The sequence below is a fragment of the Topomyia yanbarensis genome, chromosome 2, assembly GCF_030247195.1.
Source record: "Topomyia yanbarensis strain Yona2022 chromosome 2, ASM3024719v1, whole genome shotgun sequence".
Classification (NCBI taxonomy): domain Eukaryota; kingdom Metazoa; phylum Arthropoda; class Insecta; order Diptera; family Culicidae; genus Topomyia; species Topomyia yanbarensis.
Window position 1 is genome coordinate 305,613,539 of NC_080671.1, and position 25,348 is coordinate 305,638,886.

Below are 25,348 nucleotides of genomic sequence, written 5' to 3' on the forward strand. Positions count from 1 at the left end.
GAACTATATAGTAATTTCTACGGTAAGGTGGGACAAATCCGATCGTTGGGTAAACCCCTCTGTTATCGAAAATCGGAAGCACTACGCGAACTAATATCAATATTGTCATATAGAGCATCGAAAATAATCGTCTTGGTGGCATGACAGCATTTTATTAGTCTACATTGAGAGGCTCAAACGACAATAAGTGTGTTTTTACAACTTTTGATTTGATTTTTGTGCATCATTGACTACAAGATATTTCTGATTGTTAAAGTGATTGCACAAAAAATGTAAGTGGATTTAAATTCTTTGATTAAAGTCCTACAAAGTGCATAGATGAATTTAGTCCAACTTTTTTCATAATTTTTTGATTACTTCGTAATGAAAACTGACGCTGTGGGGCAAATCCGACCTCTAAATAGTGGGGTAAACCCGACCACCTTTTTTGCTAAGAAAATGTTTATTTGTCAAATTGAAATATATTGTTATTATTATTATTATTATTATTTATTATTTTTTAGCACAATGCTTCATAATTACACACGAAAGACACAAAGACATGATGTATATAATATTCGTCGAGAAATAGCTCCGATGCAAATGGGAATATTTTTACGTGCTACTGCTCGTGATTTTGACATTCCAAGATTGACATTGAATTCCATTTTCTTCATTTTACAAAACCATAAAATTTGGGTAATATATGTACTAAATCAACCAAAAACATAGGTGGTCGGCTTTACCCCACCATTTTTGAAAACAAAAATGATTTTTTTTCGTAAAACGCTTGTATCTCAAAATTTTCCCATGAAACTAATAAAATGCTATACATAGAAAGTTGAACAGAACCCTATCGTTTAATTTGGTGTATAAAACGGCTTGATCCAATGTAAAATGAACATTTTACAGCCAAAACCATTTACTAGGTCGGATTTACCCAACCTTACCCTATACACTCCTACACTACATATGACGGTTATCTAATGACAGTTCTCAATCTCAGAGCGTTCGGACCGACTGATCGAATATGTCGACTCCTACAACTCTTCACCCTTTAGTTTTTGTTATGCATTTAGAAAGCCAAGTTATTATGCATGACCAAACTAGCTTATTACTAATTCAATATTAAAAATTAATTCGAAAGTTCAAAAGAACAATAACAAATCTCGAACACATTAATTATAAATGTAATCTTCGCAGCGGTTGATTTTCTTAGTTCTTGTAGATCTCCGAGGCCCACGGGCCTCGAAACACCTTCACTCCGGATCTCTTGATGTATTCCAGATTGTAATTGGTTCAGATCTTCCATCCGATGATCTGTACATAAAGAGTCCTCTGTTCCACCTGGTTGGGAAAACCCACCAAATAGGAATGAATCTGATGCGAACCCGTAAAAATCATCCTGCGAGCTTTCTCGTGCAGAATCAATTTCTAAATTCATGATGCTGTTGTGGCTCGTTCATCTCGTTAATGCTGTGTTTTGATAGACGGGCAGGCCATAGTCGGTCCAAATGTATTCTAGTATGTGGACGACGCGTTTCTTTCGCCAAACGTAACTGCTCTCTGTGTGCTGTAAACGTCCGGCCGCCAAGTGAAACTCTTTAAATAATCCACCACATCGTCAACCCCTTTACCCGCAACTGCTAATTAATTGATGGAAGAGGAAAAGGTCTTTCGCCACCCTGGGAAGAACGCATCTAGCCATTTCCGACCAAAAAGTGGAAAAATCTTTCGTGAATGTCTTTTGCTTTTCAGTACAATTAACTTCAAATTATTTTTGCTGATTCCATTCACACCCACTGATACAAAATTCTCCCCAATATCTCTAATTTAGCTCCATCTACCACAACAAGGTTATTGAGAAAAGGCGTAAGCGGCAAGTGACTTAAATTCTGTTTGTAAAAGGAATCTTCAATTACGCTGACCGCAGATCCGCAATCTATCTCCATTTTCATCTTTCTATCTTCTACAAATACATCAACTAAACATGGTTCACTAATCTGCTTTACCGATTCAATTTTCATGCATTTCTCGTCTTCTGATTCCGAGCCACTGCTCCGCATATCCTCCCTCAATCGTTTAAAATAATCCGTCCTGCTAGCTGTCTGTTCCGGCCCCATAAATTTTACCTGGAGCTTTCATTTTCGTTTCACCTCAAAGCAATACTTTTTAGTATACCCTTTTCTTTTACAAAAATCACAAAAGAAATTTCTCCTGCCTTTGGAAAAAGAACGACTCCTACTGCGACTGTTACTCCTACTCCTATTTAGTGTCCTCTCACGACTTCTCGAGCGATATGAGCCCGAATAAATGTTTCTACCCGTATCCACATTAGCACCCATGGTTATGTTTTCATAATTAATCAATCCTGATCGCACCCCTGCTACCTCACGATTCACGATAAATTTTTCAGTTTAAGTTCTCCTTAAAGCTAAAGTTAAATCTTCTTCCTCGACTAATCTTTGCTGTAAATTTTTGTCGTAGACACCCATGACAAGTTTATCTCTAATCGCGGTATCCTTAAAAGCCCCAAGCGCACAGCTTGACTTTAAGGATATAATCATCTTTATCATCAGGACTCTGAGCAATATTGTAAAATTTATACCTTTGAAACATGTCTCTTTCAGTTTTGTCAAAACGTTTTTTTTTAATGAATCCAAAGTGGCTTCATAGGTCAAATTAAAAAAAATCTATTCCTGGATGCAGGAGTTTTAACTCGCTGTAAGTTTCTGTTCCGCCTAAAGCCAAGAAATAAGTTTTCTTGTCAGCTTCTGGCACCTTATTACATTTAAATACCCATTCGATTTGCTCGACATATTGAGCAAAAGGGATTCTTCCAGGAACAAAAGATTCAATTGAGCCAATCAAAGGCACGATTAAATAAAAGAAAATGTATATAAAAAAACTAATAATGCGCTAACAAAGCTATAATTCCTTTTAATATAAGAAAACAAAAGAGAAAAAATAACCTTACCAAAAAATGCTAGCTAAGCGAAAAAAATTGGGAAAAACAAATCACGTACCTTTTTGAAGAAAATTGCGATTCCTGTCAACACTGCCAAAAGTCTCACATAGCAAATTCCGGTCCCTACAGTCACACCAAAAAAATTTCCAACTCGCAGCAACACCAGCAACAACAGCAAACAAAAATCAGCATACATGCTTTTATCCAGATTCCAACAAAATAGTCACGGCAAAAATCCTGCCGTGCTCTGTTTGGATAAAACAATCGAAAAGAAATCGAATAAAAATTGGGTTCAACTTCGGAACAAAATGGCTAGTCTATGCTAAAAAAAACTCCTGTACGAACAAAAGAAATCGACTAAACAAAAACCCACAGTTCCGTAAAAGAAAATGGCTCTTCGCATACAAAATAAACGGATGCTTGGAATTTGCTCGATTAAAAATTACCTGGATTGATATAGTCGGCGTCTAGCGAGAACTTTATCCCGGGCAGCAATCCAGCTAAAACTCTTCTCCGTTTTCACTAACTTTTTCACTTGAAATTGTATTTGGCACCTTTAAATTTTTTATAGAAGTAGGGAAAATCCCCTTTGAGTGAAATTTCATTAACATCTCTTCTCAAAAAGGCATAAAAAACCTACTTATCTTTTCAAAAATGTGTATATATAATAAATTCTTAACCTATTTTAGCTCACTCGGTTAAAAATAAACCATAATAGAGCTGTGCTTCATCTTGACTTCACTGATAAAAATAAGTATCCATTAATGAGTAGAAAACTACTCATTTTCAATAAAAGTGGAATATCCCATTAAAAGGGTAAAGCTTTTGTACCCATAAATGAGTACGGACCTTGTACGTCAACCTGGGTATGTTTCACCCATTATTTTTCGTAGAACTGTTACAACAAAATGCGTAAAAAATACCCATTCATGAAATTCGCGCCAGAATGAAAAATACTGTCAATAGATTTCTGAATTAAAAAAAAAAACAAAAATTAACATTCATTTAACATTATTGTTTCCTTATAGAAGTATAGGAATCTAGATAGAAATCCTATTCTAAAACTCCTTAACAAAATAAAACCGTCAACTGGATATATTTTTGGTGGCTGGATCTTTTGGCTGCTCTAAAAATGCCGAACTGGCGCATATTTTCAACATCCTCAGTAGTCTAAACAGACGTTGTTTTCTGAGCATTGCCGAAATGTTCCGTTTCCGCCACGGACTCCGATGCAGGGTGATAATTTGCAGGTTCCACTACGATCCTTAGTTGGCAGGTTAACTCGCTTGAAATAATGCTTAAGGATTTTTTACCCATTATCAAGATCAAGATACCCATTGACATTACCTCATCGAGTAGTTGTGAAATGGATGAAAAGTACTCATTGTTAGAAACAAAAAAATACCCACATTTTTGACAGCTCGAATAACTTCCGAAAATGGGCAATTTGAATACATGAAATGGGTAAAGTTTTTTTACCGTGTTGGTCATCTTCGGTTATCCATTGCATACCTGTAAAGACATTAGAGTGTATGAGGAATCAAAGTTTCACTTGAAAGAAAAAAAAACTTATCCCACTCGTCGCCACTGTGATATCTTGGATTTCATAAAAAACAGGTCTTCACTTTATGACGGTCGTTCACTAAAAGAGACCTTCTTTAATTCGCATTCGAACTATGGTAATTTCTACAGACACTTTATACACAGACTAGCGAAGTGTCAAAAATTGCAGCCAAACGGACTGTCAAAAACTGCAGCCAAACGAGCATGATGGTTTTGAGAGGGGAAGTGCAAGAGGAATCCATGCAAATCTTATGGGAGCTTCCGTGATGCCAGTTTAAATTCATGGTTGCTAGTTTTACTATTTTTCTCTCAGCTAGTCTGTTATATAAAGTGTCTGTAGTAATTTCTATATGCTCCTACACTACATATGACGGTTATCTAATGACAGTTCTCAATCTCATAGGGTTCGGACCGACTGATCGAATATGTCGACTCCTACAATAACCCTTTCTGATTCTTTAGTATAAATATTCCTTTGGGGTCATACAGAGATTTTGTTTTGGTATATTTTTCATCTTTAAGGTAGGAAAATTATGTTCAAGAAACAACTCGAATTTGACTTAGTTCGTCTGCTAGAGCCCATCAAATGGATTTTCATATGAGGCTGACAAAATCGGGAGCAGACAAAATCCGGGTCTGATAAAATCGGGATCAAGTTATTACACGTATTTAAAAAACATCATTTTGACATTATTTTCAAAACTGTTTATATTATTGACAGGACATGATATATGAATTAATATATTACCCACAGCTATTCGAATTTAAATTGGCTGCAAAATGGAAAATTCTGCAATCGTAGTTATTTTTTCACTGAAAAGTTATTAGAAAAAAACAAAGGAGATTCAGTCTCGTGATAGGAAAACATTAGCAAATGGATAGCGTTGTGCAACAAATAGATTATACTACAAAACAAAAATAACACTGAATCTCTTAGCCAAGACAAAGGTCTTCCTTTTTTCACCATAATAATAGAGAAATGCAATTGCATTTCACCATCAAACGACAGATTACGACGCATAGTTTTGTTGAGTTTTCATGTCCAAAAAAACTTTGATTTTGGAAAAAATGTAGACTGAATATTTACTAAGTTCATATGTTAATTTTTTGTAATTTTCAAGATTCTATAAAATGAATATAATTTCGGCAAAATGCATTATAGGGTAACAGTTCCCTGGTTGATCTTAGCACCTCTATTCATCCCACCCATTTGAACACATTAGTTAGGGCAGTGTCTGTTGTCTCTGTTCAACGCGTTAGATTTTTATAAATCGAATCTTTATTTTTAGATGATCCCAAAAGACCATTATGTTAAACGATATTTTTTCGAATAGCCTTATGGGATATAATGCATTACATAACCGTTTTCCAAGAATTGAATCAAAACTTAATTCCCTTAAAATGCATTTTGTATCTGCAGGCTCCAGGCGAAAGTCGTAAATAGCCGAAAACCACAGCTATTGGCTATTGGTTGAATAATGAATAAGAATAAGAACTCCCAACTCACGATTCAACTAAATGTTACTAGTACCGTATAACAATACTAATTTAATTGTTTCAGGAACCAATATCGCCTCGGTCGCCCAATGGTTTCTACTACCCACCAGTGTCATCACATTACCATCAAGGAGTAGCCCATAACGTGCCCAATTCGCCTAACAGTACTCATATGAAAAGCGGCAATCACCCACCACAGATGCATCCTTACGGTCAATACGGAGGAAATCCTTACAACGGTTACAACGGAAATAACGGCGGTCAGCCACACTACATGGGTAATTCCGGCCGAGATTTGGGAATGGGTCCTAATAACGGTTATAGTGGTAACGCACATCATCCTTACGGAAATAATTACATGCATAGAGGTAGCGGGGGTCCAATTCATGGCATAGGTAACATCTCATTTCACTAATACACACTATATTTACCTACTGGAACTGCACACATTAAAATAATATTAATCTCGTGATAACATGCGCAAGTATGTGGTAGAAATATATGTAATGACGTTCTTATATATCAGGAAACATGCCTGGATTACACCCATCTGAGCGGCATCCACTTGATCTGGCCGGTAGTCGTGAACAACGAGGATCAGCCTTTGAATTATACCGCAAGCCGCAGCTCGGAAGTGCTGGGCACCATCATAATCTACGGTAGGCGAAGATTCAATTTTATAAACGTTGTTCTTTTTAACCTACTCGTTTTGTTTCCAAGCCGCGCTGTTTTTTTATTTATTACATATTTATTACATAACTAGCCAGCGCGAAGTGTTTTGCTGTATCATATCTGAACAACACAACGCAGTTTCGTTACTGGAAACATTACAAAACATTTCACTAATTCCCATTGTTACTTTATTCTATCTACAAATCAAAACGCAAATCCATACCTACTAACGATAAATACATTCCAAATTTTCCTGCAATTCAGCATAAGAAAATGATTAGACTCCTCTTTCAAAACAAGAAACAAGGCAAGACAAATCGCACTAACTTTTACCCTCATGTTTGATATGGAAGTGAATTTTACATCTCATCGATTCAAAATTAATTCAACTTTATACATTATGATACCCATTCGTTACTACCAAACAACGGTACGGCGGTTTCTACTTTAACTAACACGCTTCTTAGTGACTATGACCCTAGACAATTTGAACAATATAAAGATCACTAAAGAAACGATAATGTAATTGTTATTAAAATTTTCAATTTACATACAGTCTAATTTTAACAAATTAGGAGTATTAATGACGAAGTAAAATTTTAAGCTGTAACACGAAACAAAGACTTGCAAGCAAAGCAACAATACGGCATTAACCCGTTACCGCCCAACTTAGTTTCCTGATGCATTGCCTTCGAGCGATCAAGAGATAGTGGGCTGAAATTATCTGTATTTGTAATCTCATGTTTTAGTGCTCCGACCTGGATGAAACTTTGAGAGAATAGTTTGTACTATTATAATATCTACTCAATTTAGTCACTTTTTTCTAAAAGTATTCATAGAGAATATATAATATTTAATCATTGATTATTTTTATTGTGATTTATTATTAGAGAATTAGGAAATATCACCTACTTCTCTATATATAGTAAAAAAAGGTTGGGCAGTAATGAATTAGAGTTAACTGCTTTTATGTTGCTCAACAATCTGTTCCATTTTATTATTTTCTTCTAAATGATGCAATTTTCTGCCTCTCGTTCCACAAAAATGAGCCATAATTTCCTAATCGTTTCCATAACTTGGGATGACGGTACTGAAAGAAGATTCAATGTTTTGTCCGCTAACGATGCTTTCCTGCAAACCCATGATTTTTGCAAGGGTTGGGATAACACAAGATAATCTTGCAAATAAGCTACCTTCATCTCATCCAGCCACCGGGTAGTTTTTCTTGGCAGAATCTATAGTCATTCCTGTTCTCACGACCTCTCATGTAAAAGTAAACAGACCACAGCTCTGTGCTCGACATCAATATTGTTTTGCGCATGGCGTGTCTTGAACGGAAATTTGCATCATTCTGCTTCAATTCATCTAGCGTCACAAACAGGTCAGGTGTCTTACCTTCGCAGTGTACCGAATGACGGCTTACACGCAGAATTTTATTTATGCATCGATAGCATACTTTTCTATCTGCCTCTCGTTTCTTCTGCTGTAAATTTTATGCATTGGACATATTCGGTCTAACCACTCATTGAATATTTACTAGAAATATATGCATGAGTCACAGCAGAACAAAAGAGACGGAAATAGAAAGTATTCTAACTATGCATATTTTTGTTTCTAAGTGTATGCATCGATATAATCAATGTTATCGACAGTAAAGAAGCGCGAAAATGAATTGCTATTGGCGGGATATTCATTGGTGACAGAAAACTGTCAAATAGAGAGGTGCATGGCTTGCTCACACGTTTTCTAAACTTCTCTGTTCTACGCATAATTGTCCCATGTATATAGGAAATCCCATAGAACAAGGGAAAATTAAGCTTATAAAGGCAGTAAATTGCGTGCATACGTTTTTACCACACATAAAGGTGTTGATTACTTTACAGCTGGACAATAAACCACGAAACAAGCCAAATCTAGTGGCACTTTATCTTCCTCCTTGATCCAGGTCGAATTGGATTAGAATTTACAATAGTAGTTTTTTTTATTTAGCTTAGAGATGTTTTAACCTTCAATTATGAGTCAGAGGGCAACTGGCGTAAATGGCATGTTCCCCATGTTGATCGGAGATTTGTTCCTTGCCAAGTTTTTCTTTTCATCATTTCCCTGATGGAAAGGATTGGGGAAGTGGAAAGGTTAGCGGTAGGCAAAATAACGACACAGAACAATTGAAACAAAGCATTCTGCACCCGCGGAAGCATGCTCGAAGATCTGCAGGTGCTACAACAGCAGGAATAAAACTTCCAACCCCCGAAGGGATTTAGAATTTTTATTTGAATAATGACCGGATGAACGGACCACCCCCGAGGAGATATTGAGATAACAAAACGACAACACCCCGAAGTGATATTGTCATTCAAATACACATTAAACTATAACTCTTTACTATACTAGTTAGGAATAATAGCATATCCTCGAGTTTCAGCTTCAGTTCATCTATGTAGGGATAACCAAAAATCCGGATACGCAATGGCATTACTGCACGGCAGTTACATATCAAATGACCTGAAGTTCCGTAATCAAATTCACAAAGATGACACGAATAATACTCAGCACGCTGAATAGTAGCCATGTGATAATTGAGTTTGCAATGTCCAGTCGAGAAGTTTTTTTTTGAACCGAAAGTCGTAACTAGCCGAACTTTTCCAAAAGTACGAATTTTCACAGAGTTCAATTCTTTGCAACTTTGAACGAATCGCTCCCTCTCCCTTAAAACATCCCGTTAAACCGCTTCATTTTAAGACGAACATCTAAAATTTCTCAACCAACGTTCAATGTTTTCATATTAAAGCAGTCCGATTGAATGCATTGTCTGCTTTTGTGTAATAAAGTCGAATTGATCGATATCATAAAATGGGGGAACATTGATCGCATTTTCAAAAGTTTTCCGAATTAGTTTCTTGAAATCAAGTACATGTAATTGTTTGCATTTATAAAACAAGTGTTGAAACCCATAGATTAAAAATGTTCAAATTGTTGGGTAATTTATTTCGATTCACTATCAAAATAAAACAATTTTGTTGTAAATTTTAATTGGTTGTTTTCGGGGTAACTTTGATGAGCAAAATCCCCGTATCAGAAAAAAGTTTCAAAAAGTTATGTGAATTATATATCTGTAAGTGATTTCGTGACCCAATATCGTGACGTCCAGAAAGAAATGACTTTTTTAAAACTGTTTTAGGAAAATAGTTGAAATTAAATAGTTAACAACAAAAAACAAGATTTTTTCTACGGATTTTACAACAAACATACGATAGATGATTTTTATTTCGATTTTATTAGAGGGAATCATCTTACCGTAATAAACTCTCGTATGATCAAAGTTACCCCGATGATCAACGATACCCCATTGTAAGGTAATTTATATAATTTTCTTCTACTTGAATACTTTTCAAAACCTAAACATCAAGATTTGTCAATTTCAGTCAAGTTAGTCGGTATGGCGAGCAAACCATGATATAAAAGATTAAACCGGAACTTCGACGACTCATCTTACTTAATCCAACTCTAAATTTCAAAATAGTTCTTCACCTTCCTATACACGTAAGATATAGATCAAACATGAAATCAATTCTCTCAAAAAAAAGTAGATTAGACGTCACATTGTCTTACCTAGATCAAACAACTTTTGCATACAAACGTTCATACAAAACAAAACCGTTTCATTTAGAGATGCTTAAAGTCTTCAATAATTATGTTCACAAATTTCCCCCGACATAATTCTATCTGCTTCCTATAACTTACATATTAGGTGGTACTGAATACCGTAATAAAGTTAGTGTCCCATAATAATTCTTTTAACATTCCACATAAATCTAACCAATTTTCGAAGCTATAAGTGAGCGGTATGGGTACTTTACAGGAGTGATAGAGACTAGATTGAGTGTGCAAAGCAAGAATGCGTGATTATGCAATTTTTTTTGAACAGCGCAACTTCCCTATAATAATTAACAAATAAATAAAAATGCTAAACAGATGTAGCACAGTTTGCGCCGGTAGAATCCACGAAACCATTAAACAGAAGGGGGAAAAGTTAGTGCATGAGTCATGCATTGAACGCGTTGTGCAGGTATCCTTCCTTTTTAAACCCCAAACAGTAAACAAGAAACAATTGATGCACATAACCATATTCATTACATGACCTCACAAATACTTCCGCAGTGAAATGGAGCCAATGATGTCGATTCACGAGTTCAATCAACACCAACAGAATCTAATATACCAAGAACGACTGCGTCAGCAACAACAGCTACCGCTTCCTCCCATTCCCGGTACGGTAGAGTACGATCTGTACAGTAGTAGAAGCCATCACCATTCAGTACTTCCACCCGAACTACCAGCTAAACCGCCTAAAAAGAATTTGCTAAGATCTCCGCTAAAAGCAATAAAAAATGTGTTCATTAAGTCAACTAGACCGCTTCGCAGGCAAGTAAGCCTAGCAGAAGCTGATAAAAAACTGCGGCCTATATTGAAGCGACAACATTCTTTAATGGAACCCCGATCAACACGTATGATGGATACCCGGTTCCAAGAACCTATATATGACTCACGACAATACTATGGGCAGCCACAATACCACTATGATCCTAGACAACAGATGTCACCTCCACCACTACATCACAGCCAAGGTTATCAGCGACACGAACCTTATTATCCGAAAGATCCCAACAGCACGTATCAGAATCTTGAATCCGAGTCGATATACGGCAACTATGGGGCTGGTGGATATTACGACCAAGAACATGAAAATCTTTATGCAAACAGAGCACTAATTGAGTTGGAACGAGCACGACCTGGTCTTGTGCCAGGATCAGGATCCAACAGTACTGGACGACGAATAGTTCGACGGCATAGTATGGCCGATAGAAGTGCTCCCTCGCCGAGCTTTAACAATATCAGTCGTCGTCGGATGGGTTCAGAAAGGTACCATATGGATATGAACACGTCAATGAACGATGATTCAATTTATCAGAGTAAGAGTGGCTCGTTCATGTACAATGAAACGCGTGATCCGCATCGTCGGGCTGCAGATGAACCCGTGTATCAGAGCAGAAAGGAAATGCACAGAGACCATCTCTACCAGAGTAAACAGCAAATGCAGGATCGAATACATCAAAGTCGACTGGAGATGCAGCAAAACCAACAGCGAGACCATGGTGGCTCTCCAGGAAACTCTATTCGCGCAAGAGATGTCACCGAATCAAGCTCAAGCTCACCGTCAAGCTCAACATACTCAACACGCAAAGAATTGAAGGAAAAAGGATTCAAACCTCGTACCCAGCTCAGGGATCAAATCTACCAGTCCAGACGAGAAGCAATGGAATCGATGGCCGAACCTGATTATATTTCAAAAAGAGAATTGAAACATGAACCAATTTATGAAGTGAAAAATGAGGTGGATGTGGTATCCTCCTTAGATCTTAGTAAACTTCAAATCGGTGAAAATAAACTAGAACTTAATATTCGAGAGGACGATTCCATCAATAAAACAACTACAAATTTGCTTGAGGATAATGAGATTCATAACGAAACACAAAACGACGAATCTAGCAAAGCACCTCTGGCAGTCTCAGAAGACGACGATGATGATACACTCACGAAAGCAAACGAATCTGATTTGCAGAAGGTAGCTGCGGCAGCTAGTCAAATCGAAGTGACCACTCCGCTCAGTTCTCGAGCGAATCATATTTCGAACTTTTTAAAACGCACCGCACCACCTGCTTTCCAACCACCACCACCGCCCTTACCAACTGCGAATGCAACAATTACCCCGGTAATCAGTCCTAGACCAATCGAAGTGTACGACAGTAGAACATCGATCGAGACTCAATATACCTCGCAAATGAGCCTTCCTATAGGACCACCAAATGCCCATAGCACTCCGTTCGCCAGTGAAATGTCACTCGGATTACCACCACCTAGGCAACCAATTACTCGGCGGGGAATTTTCGATTCTACCGGCGGCACGCTAGCAGATCCCATCTGGAACGTATCACTGCAGATTCCAGCCGGTGCTATTCCAGCCGGCACAATGCAGGAAATTTATTTCACCGTTACAGATCCACGACTCAGCGAGAGCGTCGGCGGTCCACCGTTGGACATGGAAAACGGTTGGTGTCTGTTAAATTATCATCACTATTCATACACAGTAGCTTGTATCATTGCATTTTTGTGCGCAGATTACCTACATTTTTGTTTTTCTTTTATTGATTCACTCAATCAAGGTTGAAACAAATTATAGATTCAATGTTTTTGTATTTTAATCTCGTCATTCAGTCTAATTTCGTTTGCGTGTAAGTGGCTGTGTGCGTTTGTTCAGTAATTGCATGTTAGAAATCACGTTGTTTTGCTTTTTGTGTGCCGGTAATATATCTCACGATGCATGTTTTGTACGTATTTAGTCTAATTAAATGTGGTTCAGGTACTTTTATGAATTTTAAATGCTAATTATTTCACCAACTACCTATATTTCCACTAAAATCCAAATGTATGCTTCAAAGTGTTCTTTAAAAAAGGTTTTATTTTGTAGATTATTTTTGGGCGCATGATTTTTTCATATACACCAACTGCTAAACTTTTTCGTTTCAAAGTTATGAGCATTTTTACATAAAAAATATACCTATTTTCAAATATCGTTATCTTCAATTTAACATTAAATATCGTTTCTGCCACATGGAATATCATACCTTGTAGTATACATTACCAAAAATGGCACATGCGATATTTTTTATATCTTGTAATATTTAATCCAAAAATTGTTTATTTTTAGTAAAAAGTGTATTTAACTTTCTAACGAAAGAAGCTGTCGATTCAGTATACCGAGACAAAATGTTCTGTTTCAAAATATCAGAAAGCATTGCTAAAGTTATGTCAACGAAAAGCCTGCCAAATTTGTATAAATAAAACCATTTTTAAGGAACACCATAATATTGGAACTTCTTGTAAAATGAAAAGTACAAGACGTCGTGCTCTAGTGTCTTCTACATAGTATTTTAAAATTTGATTTTCTCTGATTTTTTTCTGATGCCTAGAACTCTATCTCGAACCACTAAACAGTTAATTTTTAGATCGTAATAAATTAAAATCACCCTACCCACTATTTAACATAATAGTCAGTCCATGAAAACAACTTGTAAAGTACAAAATTTTATCGTGTAAACGAAACTATATCTTTTATATTGACCATCGTGAAAATAATTTAAGCGTATTCACGAAAAAAACAATTTTTAATATAACTTTTATATGGCGTTTTAATTTATTACTGACACCTTATCTTTAGATGAATTTTAGAGTTTTTCAACACTTTCTTTCAACGCATCGAGAGCTTCTATTATTAAACGGATATAAGTACTTATCATATGAAAAAAAATCTTTTTAAAACAATTTTGTGAAATTAAAAAAAATATCGTGATCGCCATTTTTTTTGCTGAATTATAGTTCACCATATATGTTGTTAACCGGCTAGGTATTTTCAAAAAAAAATTCTTTTTTTATTTCGACTATGTTAGTCACATTTTCTTTTTTACATTTTAACGACATTCAATTCGCCAGAGATTACTGGGTAGAGAAAGTTATGAAAATTAGAGCCATAGTACTCAAGTGAGAGAAGGATGTGAAGTAAACAGATCGGAAAACTAGAAGTGGCAGAGTCATTAGAACAGGCTTAATATCGTACGGGCTTAATCTTTGTCTTCTGTTAATGAGGGTCGAGATTAGGCAGTATAACTACGACTCACCCAAGTTCATTTTTTTTAATTAATCCACGCAAGATCACTACTGAAAATCTGTCGACGATTAGCATCAATCTAATTTTCATAACTTTCCCTACCCAGTAATCTCTAGTGAATTGATTGTCGTTAAAATGTAAAAAAAAAATTCAAAAATTTCATACTTCCGTGAATGCAGCAACTTTATGTACCTTCTTCCATATCTTGAATTCATTGGATAAACCGGACTGAGATGTAATTGTATGTAGACAGGGCTGCAGAGAGAAAATACGGGCCCGGGGGGTCCAACGTACGGGCCCCCACCACTGTGTATTGACTGAGTACAAAAAAGTGAATGTTTGAAATCCATTGGAGTTCACTGATATTATATATAGTACACTGAAATTTATGTCCAGTTTTTTGCTCTAGTTGTTTGTAGTGCCAATGAAGGAAAACAACCTAGAGCTTTTTATACTTTGGGAGTTTTTTAATACCTCTTCTACAGTTTTGGTGACTTTGAAATGCGCCATTTTTGTCAGTAGCATTTTTAAAAGTAAGGAGAAAGATTAAAAATGTAGTGATACAAAAATTAAAAATATTATCCAAGCGGCGATCAACTGCAAAACAAATAAATGAACAATAGTAAAACTAAATATTAAAAGAATGTACAAAAAAGCTAAAAACAACAAAATCAACCAAATAAAGAAATTAATATTAATTGTCAAAAAATGTTTAATCGAGAAGAACCAAAACAGAACCTATAAAAAGAAAACAGGAAACTAGGAAAACATATTGCAAAGTTCAAAGAAATCGAACATTATTGAACAAATGGTGAAAATAATTAAAAATCGGTAGGAAAGTAGGAAAAATTTTAAGAATCAATGAAAATGAAAAAAAAACTACTAAAAAGAATACAAACATTAATATAAAAAATGCAAAAACTGAAAAACTCGATAAAACAAGAATAATAAAACTTATTTAGACAAATAGCAATAGAAAAAGTAAATAAAACGTTCAGAATGCATAAAATTAGAGGATATAAAAAACAAGAATAAAATAAACATAGAAAAATTGACGAACCGGAAAATTTTGATAAACTGGAAAATTGGAATGATGAAAAGACGAAAAAATAAAGAAAGCTGAAAGTATTGAACAAAAACGGAGCAAACAGACCAAATGAAAAACAAAAAATAGTATAAAAAGTCAACATGGTATACTATAGAAACACACAAAATGGAGAAATAAACACGAAGAAAATGAATAAAATGGATTACATTGTTTAAAGAATAAATAAAACACTAGAAATGCAATTTGAAATTTTTTTTAACAATGAAGAAATAACAATAACGAATTAAATCTTAAGGAAAATGTGTAAAAAATAAGTAAAACTTTGTTAAATGAACAATGGGGAAAAAAATAAAACTACGTAAAACGGAAAGCTAAAAACTAGAAAATAAGGAACAAAATACGAGAAAGGTAAAAATTAAACAATAAGACAAATTAGAATGAATTTAAATAAGTAAAATTGCTTTTGGAAATGCAAAAAATATGAAAAAATGGGAATAGAAAAAGATACGAAAAATTAAATAAAAAAACAGAATTTTCTTGAAAAATTGCGAATAAAATGAAAAAACAGGGATAAATTAAAGTAAGTGATAGTGATAGCAATAGAAAAAAAAGCAAAAGTAAGGAACGTGAAAAAATGGATAAAATAAAAGTATAGAAAGAGATAAAAAAGGCAGAATTTTAAAATTGTAGAAATACAAATGCAATCCACATCTTGAAAAAATAGATCAATGAAATATTAACAAAATAAAAAAATCCATGTCAAAATAAAAAAATGGAAAAAAAATGAGAAACATGGATCAAATTTCAAATAAGGGTTGTGGTTGGATTTTGCGCTACGTTTCGAAAACATTCATAATCCTATAAAAAACATGTATTATTCTGTTATTTGTGTTGGTGTGCTAGCACACCTTAAAAAATTTTACAAGCATGTTGTACCTAGTAAATAGTTCAAAAATAAAAATGAAATCGTCACGTGCAGGAAGCGTCGGTCAAAATCTCACGTTCACTTCTCCAAAACGAAAATATTTTGTATCCGGTTTCAACTTGCTACATTAGTTAGCTAATCTTGCTAACTATTTGATTTAGTTTGGTAGTAGATTTCTCTCGAAATCAATCAAACTCTCTTTCTCTCCAAATCAATCAAACAAAATTTAGTAATATAGTTGAACGTATGCTTCTTACAATCATTGTCACCTGGAGGATTGTGAATTGAGAGATCTTCTCTTCATGCTCCATGACATATAAAATTCAAAACAAAACTATTTAAACTATAGTCGTCATGAAAGGGGTTTGTTGTGTACGCAATTTACTGTTATAATGAAAATTTTGATAAAAGGCCGTATTTGAATGAATTGTGGAGTATTTTTTTTCATCCCTGGACGTTTTGCAAGGGGGGATTGGTACAGGGGCGGCGAAACACTTTATGCCCGAGTGGGTAGTAAGCATAGGGTGAGGGGTCCATTAGTAAGGATTTCCTCCCTTTTCGTAATGCACACGCTTACATTACATTCACATTAAATTACGTTCGTTTATGCAAATGGAATTGTGGTACATCGATGTTTTCAAATGTGTGTAATGCGAGATACATGCGTTGCACATCTAAATTTTTTGAAATGGGTTTGGGTGAAATTTCGAGTGGGTAATTACCCACTCTGTTATTTTCGAGTGGGTAGTGCTACCCATACTACCCACGCTTTCCGCCGGCCCTGGATTGGTAGTTGCTACGTTTTTTACAAGAGATAGGTTAGCATTTTGTGACAAAATGCTACGAAGAGGAAGGGAGGGGTCGAAAATCGCCGAAAGCAGCATTTGTGTACGACCCTTGATAAAAATGTTTCGATATCATCTTGTATCTGAATATGATTTTTTATGGATTTTGTAGCAATGAACGTATACGTATAACCATGTATATTAAATTTTAGTTTTTGGATTAATCCCGAATTATTTTAGTATATAAAGAGTGTTTGATGACTCATTCGACCAATTGAGCTCTCAAACAGAGGTAGAGTTTCCGCCTCTAGTGGTACTTTGACGAGCAGAGTTTTACTTAGCAGAGGATAGACTTCAAGAGACACATGGGTATGAGTTGAAATCAATTAGAATTTCGAATTCAATTGATCACTCGACAGAATTTTGGAGAGCTTCCATGGCTTTTTATTGTATAAAACGCTTAAAGACAAATAAACATGCACTCTTTTATTTCTTATGTAGCTCGTAGGCACTAGAAGTAAATATATCTTATTTTCTTCACATTCACCGTAGAGTGTAATGTTTTGGTAAAGCACTTTTTGGCACTTTTCTGTGCCGTTCACATTTAGTTGCATGTTTTTGCATTTGAGAACAGTTTTATTGATTTAGTTGGGTGTAGTACTTTGCTTCCTCGGATATTCACAAAGAATCTAAAAGCACCAGCCACTCTCGCTGTGGAGGATAACCCGAGCGAGCTTTGCTCTGCTCCACAGTAAACAAACACGGGCAGTGAAATCACACTTCAGTTTCTTTCGAGAATCTTTGTGAGGAACATTGATCTATTGAAGTGAAGGTTCAATGGGGTAAAGTAAACCCAAATGGCATTTTTAAAATAATATTTGCCAACACCAAGGAGGTCCTCCTTAACGATTTGGGCCTGCAACTTGAGGATGGTGTTTACGAGGACTGGGTGCTGGACGATGCCTGGTAAAAAAACAGGGTAACGCAAAATTGCAAAATCATCCAATGGATTCTTCCGAGCGAATTCGGATTTACCTGAACGAAGACACGCAATTCGCTACCAACAACCGGTGCGGCAACCCTAAGCAGGTTTTTTTCTTTCAATAATTACTTTCGATACTAATCCGGCAGATAGGAAATTCTATTGAATTTTAAATTAAAAAAATCGATTTCATATTGGAGAGATTTGAAGACAACTTCATGACTTTTAATCAAACAATTTAATTGTTTAACCCTTACAAGTCTGATCATATTTTTGTTAAATTAAATTTTAATTTTTGGATTAATCTCGAATTATTTTAATATATCAAGAGTTTTTGATGACTCATTTGACCAATTGAGCTCTCCAATTTTTTGTTTCGATTATAGTTAAGGTCATTCGCTTCTTCATTCAGGCTAGGAATTTTCTTATAAAAATCTCTATTCCTGTGCGCGGGGTTGGGATTCGAACCCAGGTGAGCTGCGTACATGGCATTCGATGTAGAAATTCCGCTATGCCCGCTTGAGTCTGATTTTGTTTCGACGTGAGACTTAGGTTTGTATAAACATAGTTGATATCAAATATGCAGTAGTTTAGAATTTTCGCTATTCTAGTTACCTCATACACAAGATATTAAATTTTTAGTTGCATGCCCAAATAAATAATTGTCGAAAAAGTATTGGTCAAAATTTTAGTCTCTGTTAAAAATCCGGGCCCCCTTCAGAACTCCGGGCCCGGGGGGAAACACACCGGTCCCCCCCCCTCTCGGCGGCCCTGTATGTAGAACCAGTTACAAAATAGTTCAATATCGGTGTTAACTGTGCGGCAGAAGCGCTACATTTTCTTCCAAAGCATCGAAACTCTAGCTTCCATTATTAAAAGGAAATATGTACTTATGATATAAAACTTTTTTTAATATATTGGTGAAATTTAAAAAAATATTGAAATCGTCACTTTTTGCTCAACCGCTTCACTTTATATGTTGTCAACCGGCTAGATATTTTCAAAAATTTAATACTGCAGTGAGTGCTGCAATTTTATGCATTCAATATCGGTGTTGCGGCAGACGCGCTAGTACACAGAGTGCGCGCCACTCAGCAAATCAAGCGAAAGCGTCTTTGAACACTTCCGCCTACTCGTTTAGTGTGCCTTTCAACGTGACTTCTAGGGACGTTTCGATACTAAAATACATCGATTCATAGAATCGATACTGGTATCGAATGCAAGTACTGATACTTTCGATATAATCGTAGTCGTAGTATCGATACTTGAAAGTATCGCCATTCGATTCCGCACTTTTACCACAGACTAACAGACATAACACTATGAGGAAATTCCCACAAAAATATCGATCCGGCAATTTTCCCAGAACACTAGCTCCACTCATTTGCCAAACACTCATTTGCTGATGGGTTACCTCTCAGGTTTGGGAACAATTTTTCACTAGTGGTCTATCCACCATCTGCTTGTTCATAGGTCAGTGGCGCCATAATTTCAAATGTGGGCACAGTCCCAACTACAAATATATTTAAAATGACCGTTAAAGCGGACGAAGCATTGTTTTCGAGTGTTATGTCTGTTAGTCTGTGCTTTTACAGTAGCTTAATTCCCTGAATTAGGTAATCTGCAAACCGTTGTTTGGAAATTCAGTAGTGGGTTTTGTCAGTTAACGTTTTGCTCTGCTCCTGCGAACAGAAAAAACCCGTTCGACAAATATATTTTATTGATCTGATTCGTTTGATGTTGGATCCAGTCGACGATTATGTCAGACGTCGAATGTCAGAAAAAATAAACAATAAATAATTTGGCTGATCAGAAAGTCTCATGGACTGTCAAATAATGGGCAATGTTCGGAATCGATTTTTTCATCAAATGCGATTGGTGCTCCAATTATTGTAGCAACTCAAATGTAACAACCGATTCCGCAATGGTTTAGCCTGAATAGGTAATCACATTTCACTCGGAAATAATTCCAAACTCGTTCATAATTCCGAATCGAATACTTCCAACTACTGGTTCTTTCGATTCTTTTCGATATCGTGAAGATTGTATCAATATCAGTAAAGTATCGTGATTGAAGTATCGATACCAAAAAATCGAGCATCGGAAACAGAAGTATCGATTCCGTACTAGTATCGAAAATATCGCAACGTCCCTATGACTTCAGGAGGGCCAGACATAAAGATTTAAACAGTGTACAACTTCTGAACGGGTGCTTACGGACAAACGATTTTACCTTCGTTTTGTATATGAAATCTTTTCAAGTAACCAATAAGCATTATAACGTAACCTAATATCTGCTTTAGATCTATGTATAGGGCAGTCTTAAAGAGCCGTGAAGCCCTATATACTGATATAACGCTGGTATTATGCCAGAAAAGGCTGCATAGTGTACTATTACTGTCCAGAGATTAACTGCCCGTTTTTGCGGTACTAATGCTATTATATAGCACCAGCGTACAAATGTCAAATTTGATAACCTAATATTGGCACTACTAATGCTACAAGAAAGCTTCAATTTTCTGTCATTTTCCGCAATGGTTTTGGAACCATTTCTTATATTTCCTTTCGGTATGGTGAACAAATATTAAAATACAATGTTCTGCTTAAAACAGTAATTCACTTCCTTCTAATGCATTATAAAGAATATCCTTAATGTGATTTCGTTCTCACAAGTTATGAAAAAGGTTTTATAAAAATTACCTTTAGTAAGTCTCGAACAGAGGTACATGGACTCGTCCTTCACGGTAAGTACGCTGCGTTTGCTGCCTGGCCTATATTGCATATGTTCGAATGAAATTAAGTATGTCAATTCCGGATCCTGGTGGACAACTGCTTCGTACCCTTGGCCCGCCAATTATTTTTCTACACTAGGGTACTTAGGGAGCCGAAAAAATCCTCAATGGGACGGCACTGAGGAAAGTTGGTCGGGTTCCTTTCTTTCGGCACGTAAGGTATCTTTTTCTGCTCAAGATACTCCAGCGTCTTCTTGGCGTAATGGGAAGACGCCTTGTCCGGCCAGAAGACGTGCTTTCCATTCGCATGATGATCCCTTAAGAACGGCAGAAGAATTTTCTCAAGGCACTCCGCTCGGCTTGAACCACGGCTTTGACATCTCTCTGTCCGATATGACGATATACAGCATAACTTTTTTTTTCAAATTTATGCTTAACCTTCCGGCAGTCGCGCTGGTGCACTGAGTGCACGCTGCTCTGAAGCCTAGCGAATCGTCTTTGGGCACCTGCGGATGCTCGTTCAGTGGGTCGTATGCGCGACTTCCGGAGGGTTAAACTTATATTTTACCTCGGGGGTGTGGCCGACTTGTCGCTGGAATAGTAGCTATCATTTCCTGGAATGTGGGTCTTCGAAAGCGGAATGTAACTTTCGTCGTCCAGCATAAACGACGTCCCGCGGTAGTTTTTCGTCATCCACCGGCACTGCGATTTCATGATCGCTAGCTGCTCGTCCGTGTACTCGGGGGACCGAGTCTTCTTCGACAGATGATGTTCTCCATCTTGAGAGTTCGGTGAATCAAGGCATGGGAGCAGTGATATTTTCGGCCGGCGCACACACACTTATCATTATCTTCATTGGACGGCCGCTACCGGCCTTCCGCTCCACGCTTGGGGATGCCAGGATCCGGTAAGCTTTAGTCACAGGCACGTCTTTGTCTCGAAAGTGGTCTACCGTAAACCTTTTTTTTCCAATATGATGGTCGCGTTTCGTAAAACCGTTCAACACGTTCGCGGAGTGCTTGCTGTTTCGACGCCATCTTCGATTGAACTAACAGCACCCGATCGAAAAGAAACATGCCACCAATTTCTAGGGAGTCCAAAGAGCAATTCTCTTGGATAGAAAAAATACGCTCTATACTTTAATTACAGAAAGGTATTGAAACCATTCTCATTTTTTATTGACCACCCGTTATAGAGCAAGCGATAATGCTATATTTCGGGTATGCATGTATGCAACAATGATGCTAATATAGAGCTTTAATGCATTGTTAATGCTGTAATGGAGTTTTAATGCAACATTAGTGCAAATGTATAGCCAATATTTTGCAATGGCTTAATACTTATGGTTACTTGGGTTGTCCTATCAGAATAATGCATAACATAATTACTTTGCCAGAATACGAGAAGTTAGGGTTCTAGGGCATTACATACATATACATATTAAATTGAATCATTTTCTCGTGCATATATCTCTAATATTCTTCAATCAAATTTTATTAAAAGTTCCATATTGAACGTGAGACCCCTAAGGACCCAAATAAAAATGGATTTTTTTTATTTTTACCATCGGTAAATTTGAGATCAATTAGATTTTATGACATTTAGTCTCGATTGAATATTTAATCATTAAACAGGTCATAACAGCTACATTTAGAAATAATTTTTTTTAATTTGCTATTTTAGCGTGAAATTTTTTTGGGAACCACTCCATGTGGTGCTTAATTTCAGGAAAATACGATAGGTTGGGGCATTGGAGTATTTGATTTAAAAAATGATTTCTAGCCTAAATGTCAAAAAATCTGACGTTTCTAAATTTTACCGACAACTAATCTATTTTCATTTTATTCCTGAAAATTTTCCACGTTCAACAAGATACTTTTAATAAAAATTGATTGAAAAATAATAGAGATATATGCACGAGAAAATAATTACAGAATATAAATGAATGACAAAATGCTCTAGAACTCCAACTTCTCGTATTCTGACAAAGGTCACAAAGGGCTCGTTCGATTTCTGATACTTTTCGCATTAGAAAAACAGCAAAATATGTATGATTTGCAGCATAGAAAAGAATGGTTACTAAGAATAAGGATTTTTTTGACAAAATGCTCAATTTTTTGAAAATGAACTTTTATTAAAATGCGAAGGTTTTGTTCTTAAAATAAAAAAGGTGTAAATTATAATTTTTCGAGTGCTACTTTAAAAGCTAAAGCATTTAATATATTTTTCCTCTTATTTTCCCATAGAGTCATGCCAATGTCAAACTTCAAGCTAAGTCGGATGAGGTCTAAAATTGACCAAATGATCTGAAATTTGGCATCTGAGTTTACTTTTTTAATATTGTGCAATATTAACCTTTCAGTCCCTTATTAATTAAATGCCGTTACAACAGTTGATAACTTTTACTCATTTGTCCATTGTCATTCGAAATAGGAACTGAAATAAACCAGAATTTTGAATCGAAATTCCGGATGGGTTTGGCTGCAACTTTTTATTACTTTTTTTCGACACTTTAAGAATTAGGACGAATAGAAGAACTGCAGTGGAATGAAAATAAGCGAACGTTAGTGACAACTTTGAAACATTTTTGAGCTAGTTAGTACCGAAGTTTCAGTGTTTGCGTTACTAAGTTCGTTTTGAACGTCTATTAAGTGTTAAGTATACGAATAATAATACATTTCCGCAAATATGTTATTCGTGAGATGAATAAAGAAGCGTCTACCATACCTTAACAATATATTATGTACCTTAACCTTCCGGCAGTCGCGCTAGTGCACGCTGCTCTGAAAATCAAGCAAAATCATCTTCGGATATCAGCGGTTGCTCGTCCAGTGGGCCATATGCGCGACTTCTGGAGGGTTGATCAAACAATATGAACTGCGTGATCATTTTTATTTGCATTTTATATGGCCTGCATTAAGCCAAACCGAACTGAGCTTCATAATTTTTTTTTCTGTTGATTTTCATGCCAAAATTGATTTTTAGATAATTTAGAACTAACATAGAAACTTAAGGGACACTTATTTTATTTCAATTATTATTTGAGTTCTCATTGAAGTGCTTCTAGCGCTATATTGGCTGCCATAGCGTTTTTTGATCATATATCTCGCTTGGTCCTCTTTGGCTTAACACAGGCCATATGTAACAATGCGGTTTCAATTCTGTAAAACACCTGATAGCCCATATATATTTATCACACAGCATGTTTGTCCTGAGTGTATCGGTAGACATTAGATGAAAATCAACCTGAATCAACAACTAATCGCTTGCCAAAAACTGTCTTTTCCCGTCTAGGTGAAACAATGCTTTCGCCTCTAGTAATGTGTGGTCCCCAGGGAACGGAATTCCTGCAACCAGTTACGCTCAACATTCCGCACTGTGCCGGCCGGACGGCATCGTTAGGACTTTCGCTGAAGGCAACCGACAGCGAAAAGAACCTACAAACCGACTGGGACAACATCGAACTTCCGAGTAACGCTGCGGCGCACACCGTGTCTGTCAAAGTCGACCATTTCTAGCGATTTAAGAATTAGGTATATCCACACCATTTCAGCGCAAATCGAAGAAGCGTTCTTGCTTCTGGAAGGCGTACAGATAAATATATCAATTATAATGTTTGTATAGTGGAACAAATCTTTTTATGTGCCTTTATTTTACTCAGACATTGTTTTGCAACCAAAAGTCACAAACGTATTTTATGTTAAAGTGTTGCATAAATCATACCATTTGCCATCAGATCAGTATAAAGTGTTTTTAAATAAACTCTTGTGAACCAGTTTACAGTAATATTAAACATTATTGCCATTACGAATGAAATTTGTATATAATTATAATTACTAGCTTGTACAGCAAACATTTCAAATATATTGCTAAGCTGTAGTTTATGAGCATACATGCTGAAATTTTCAAATCATCCTCGGTGATGTGGTCTTTTTATGAGTAGACCTGCAATCCTTTGTAAAATATTTGTCAACTTTTTTGTACTAGCATGCCTAAGGTGTAGGAGAGGATAGTTTATATATAATATACAACACAGTAAATTTTGTAAATTTATTACCAGCATCGTCAATAATAGTGAATACAAAAATATCACAATAGTAATGTTGAGTGGATTCTAATCCGAAAGCCTTATGTCTCAATTTTTTTCCTAGTATGTAATACTATGTTTGGTATGATCTGTTACTACGTTGTATTGTAATATAAATAAATAAATAAAAGATTTCGTGCGCGTAGAGTTCCAAAACCGTACCACCTGCTGCCTCAGGATCGATTTGAAACATAAACCTAATAGTAAGGCTCTAAAATGAACCAAATTTATTGGAAGAATGACATGCGAACGGATAAAAAATTTCAAATTTGACGTAATGGTGCGATGTCCAACTTTGAGATCGATTTTTTAGCCCTTTTTCCACTTTAAGACTCCACTCAAAATAGAGAATATAAGGAATTTATAGATTTTATACGTCATTCCTCG

At 36.0% G+C, this 25,348-nt stretch overlaps 1 protein-coding gene across 10 annotated transcripts in view; it reads left to right on the forward strand.

The window, feature by feature from the left end:
• The window catches only part of LOC131683477 (tight junction protein ZO-2), a 133,459-nt gene extending 108,484 nt beyond the window's left edge, over positions 1 to 24,975 (forward strand). For 8 of the 10 annotated variants that reach the window (XM_058965492.1, XM_058965495.1, XM_058965491.1 and 5 more), the window contains 4 exons: positions 6,072 to 6,402; positions 6,534 to 6,666; positions 10,838 to 12,786; positions 24,169 to 24,975. In XM_058965492.1, coding sequence (XP_058821475.1) covers positions 6,072 to 6,402; positions 6,534 to 6,666; positions 10,838 to 12,786; positions 24,169 to 24,392 — 2,637 coding nt within the window. In that variant the 3' untranslated portion in view covers positions 24,393 to 24,975. The remainder of the gene's footprint in view (positions 1 to 6,071; positions 6,403 to 6,533; positions 6,667 to 10,837; positions 12,787 to 24,168) is intronic. The other 2 variants (XM_058965497.1, XM_058965500.1) reach the window with 2 other exon arrangements.
• The last annotated feature ends 373 nt before the right edge of the window (positions 24,976 to 25,348 follow it).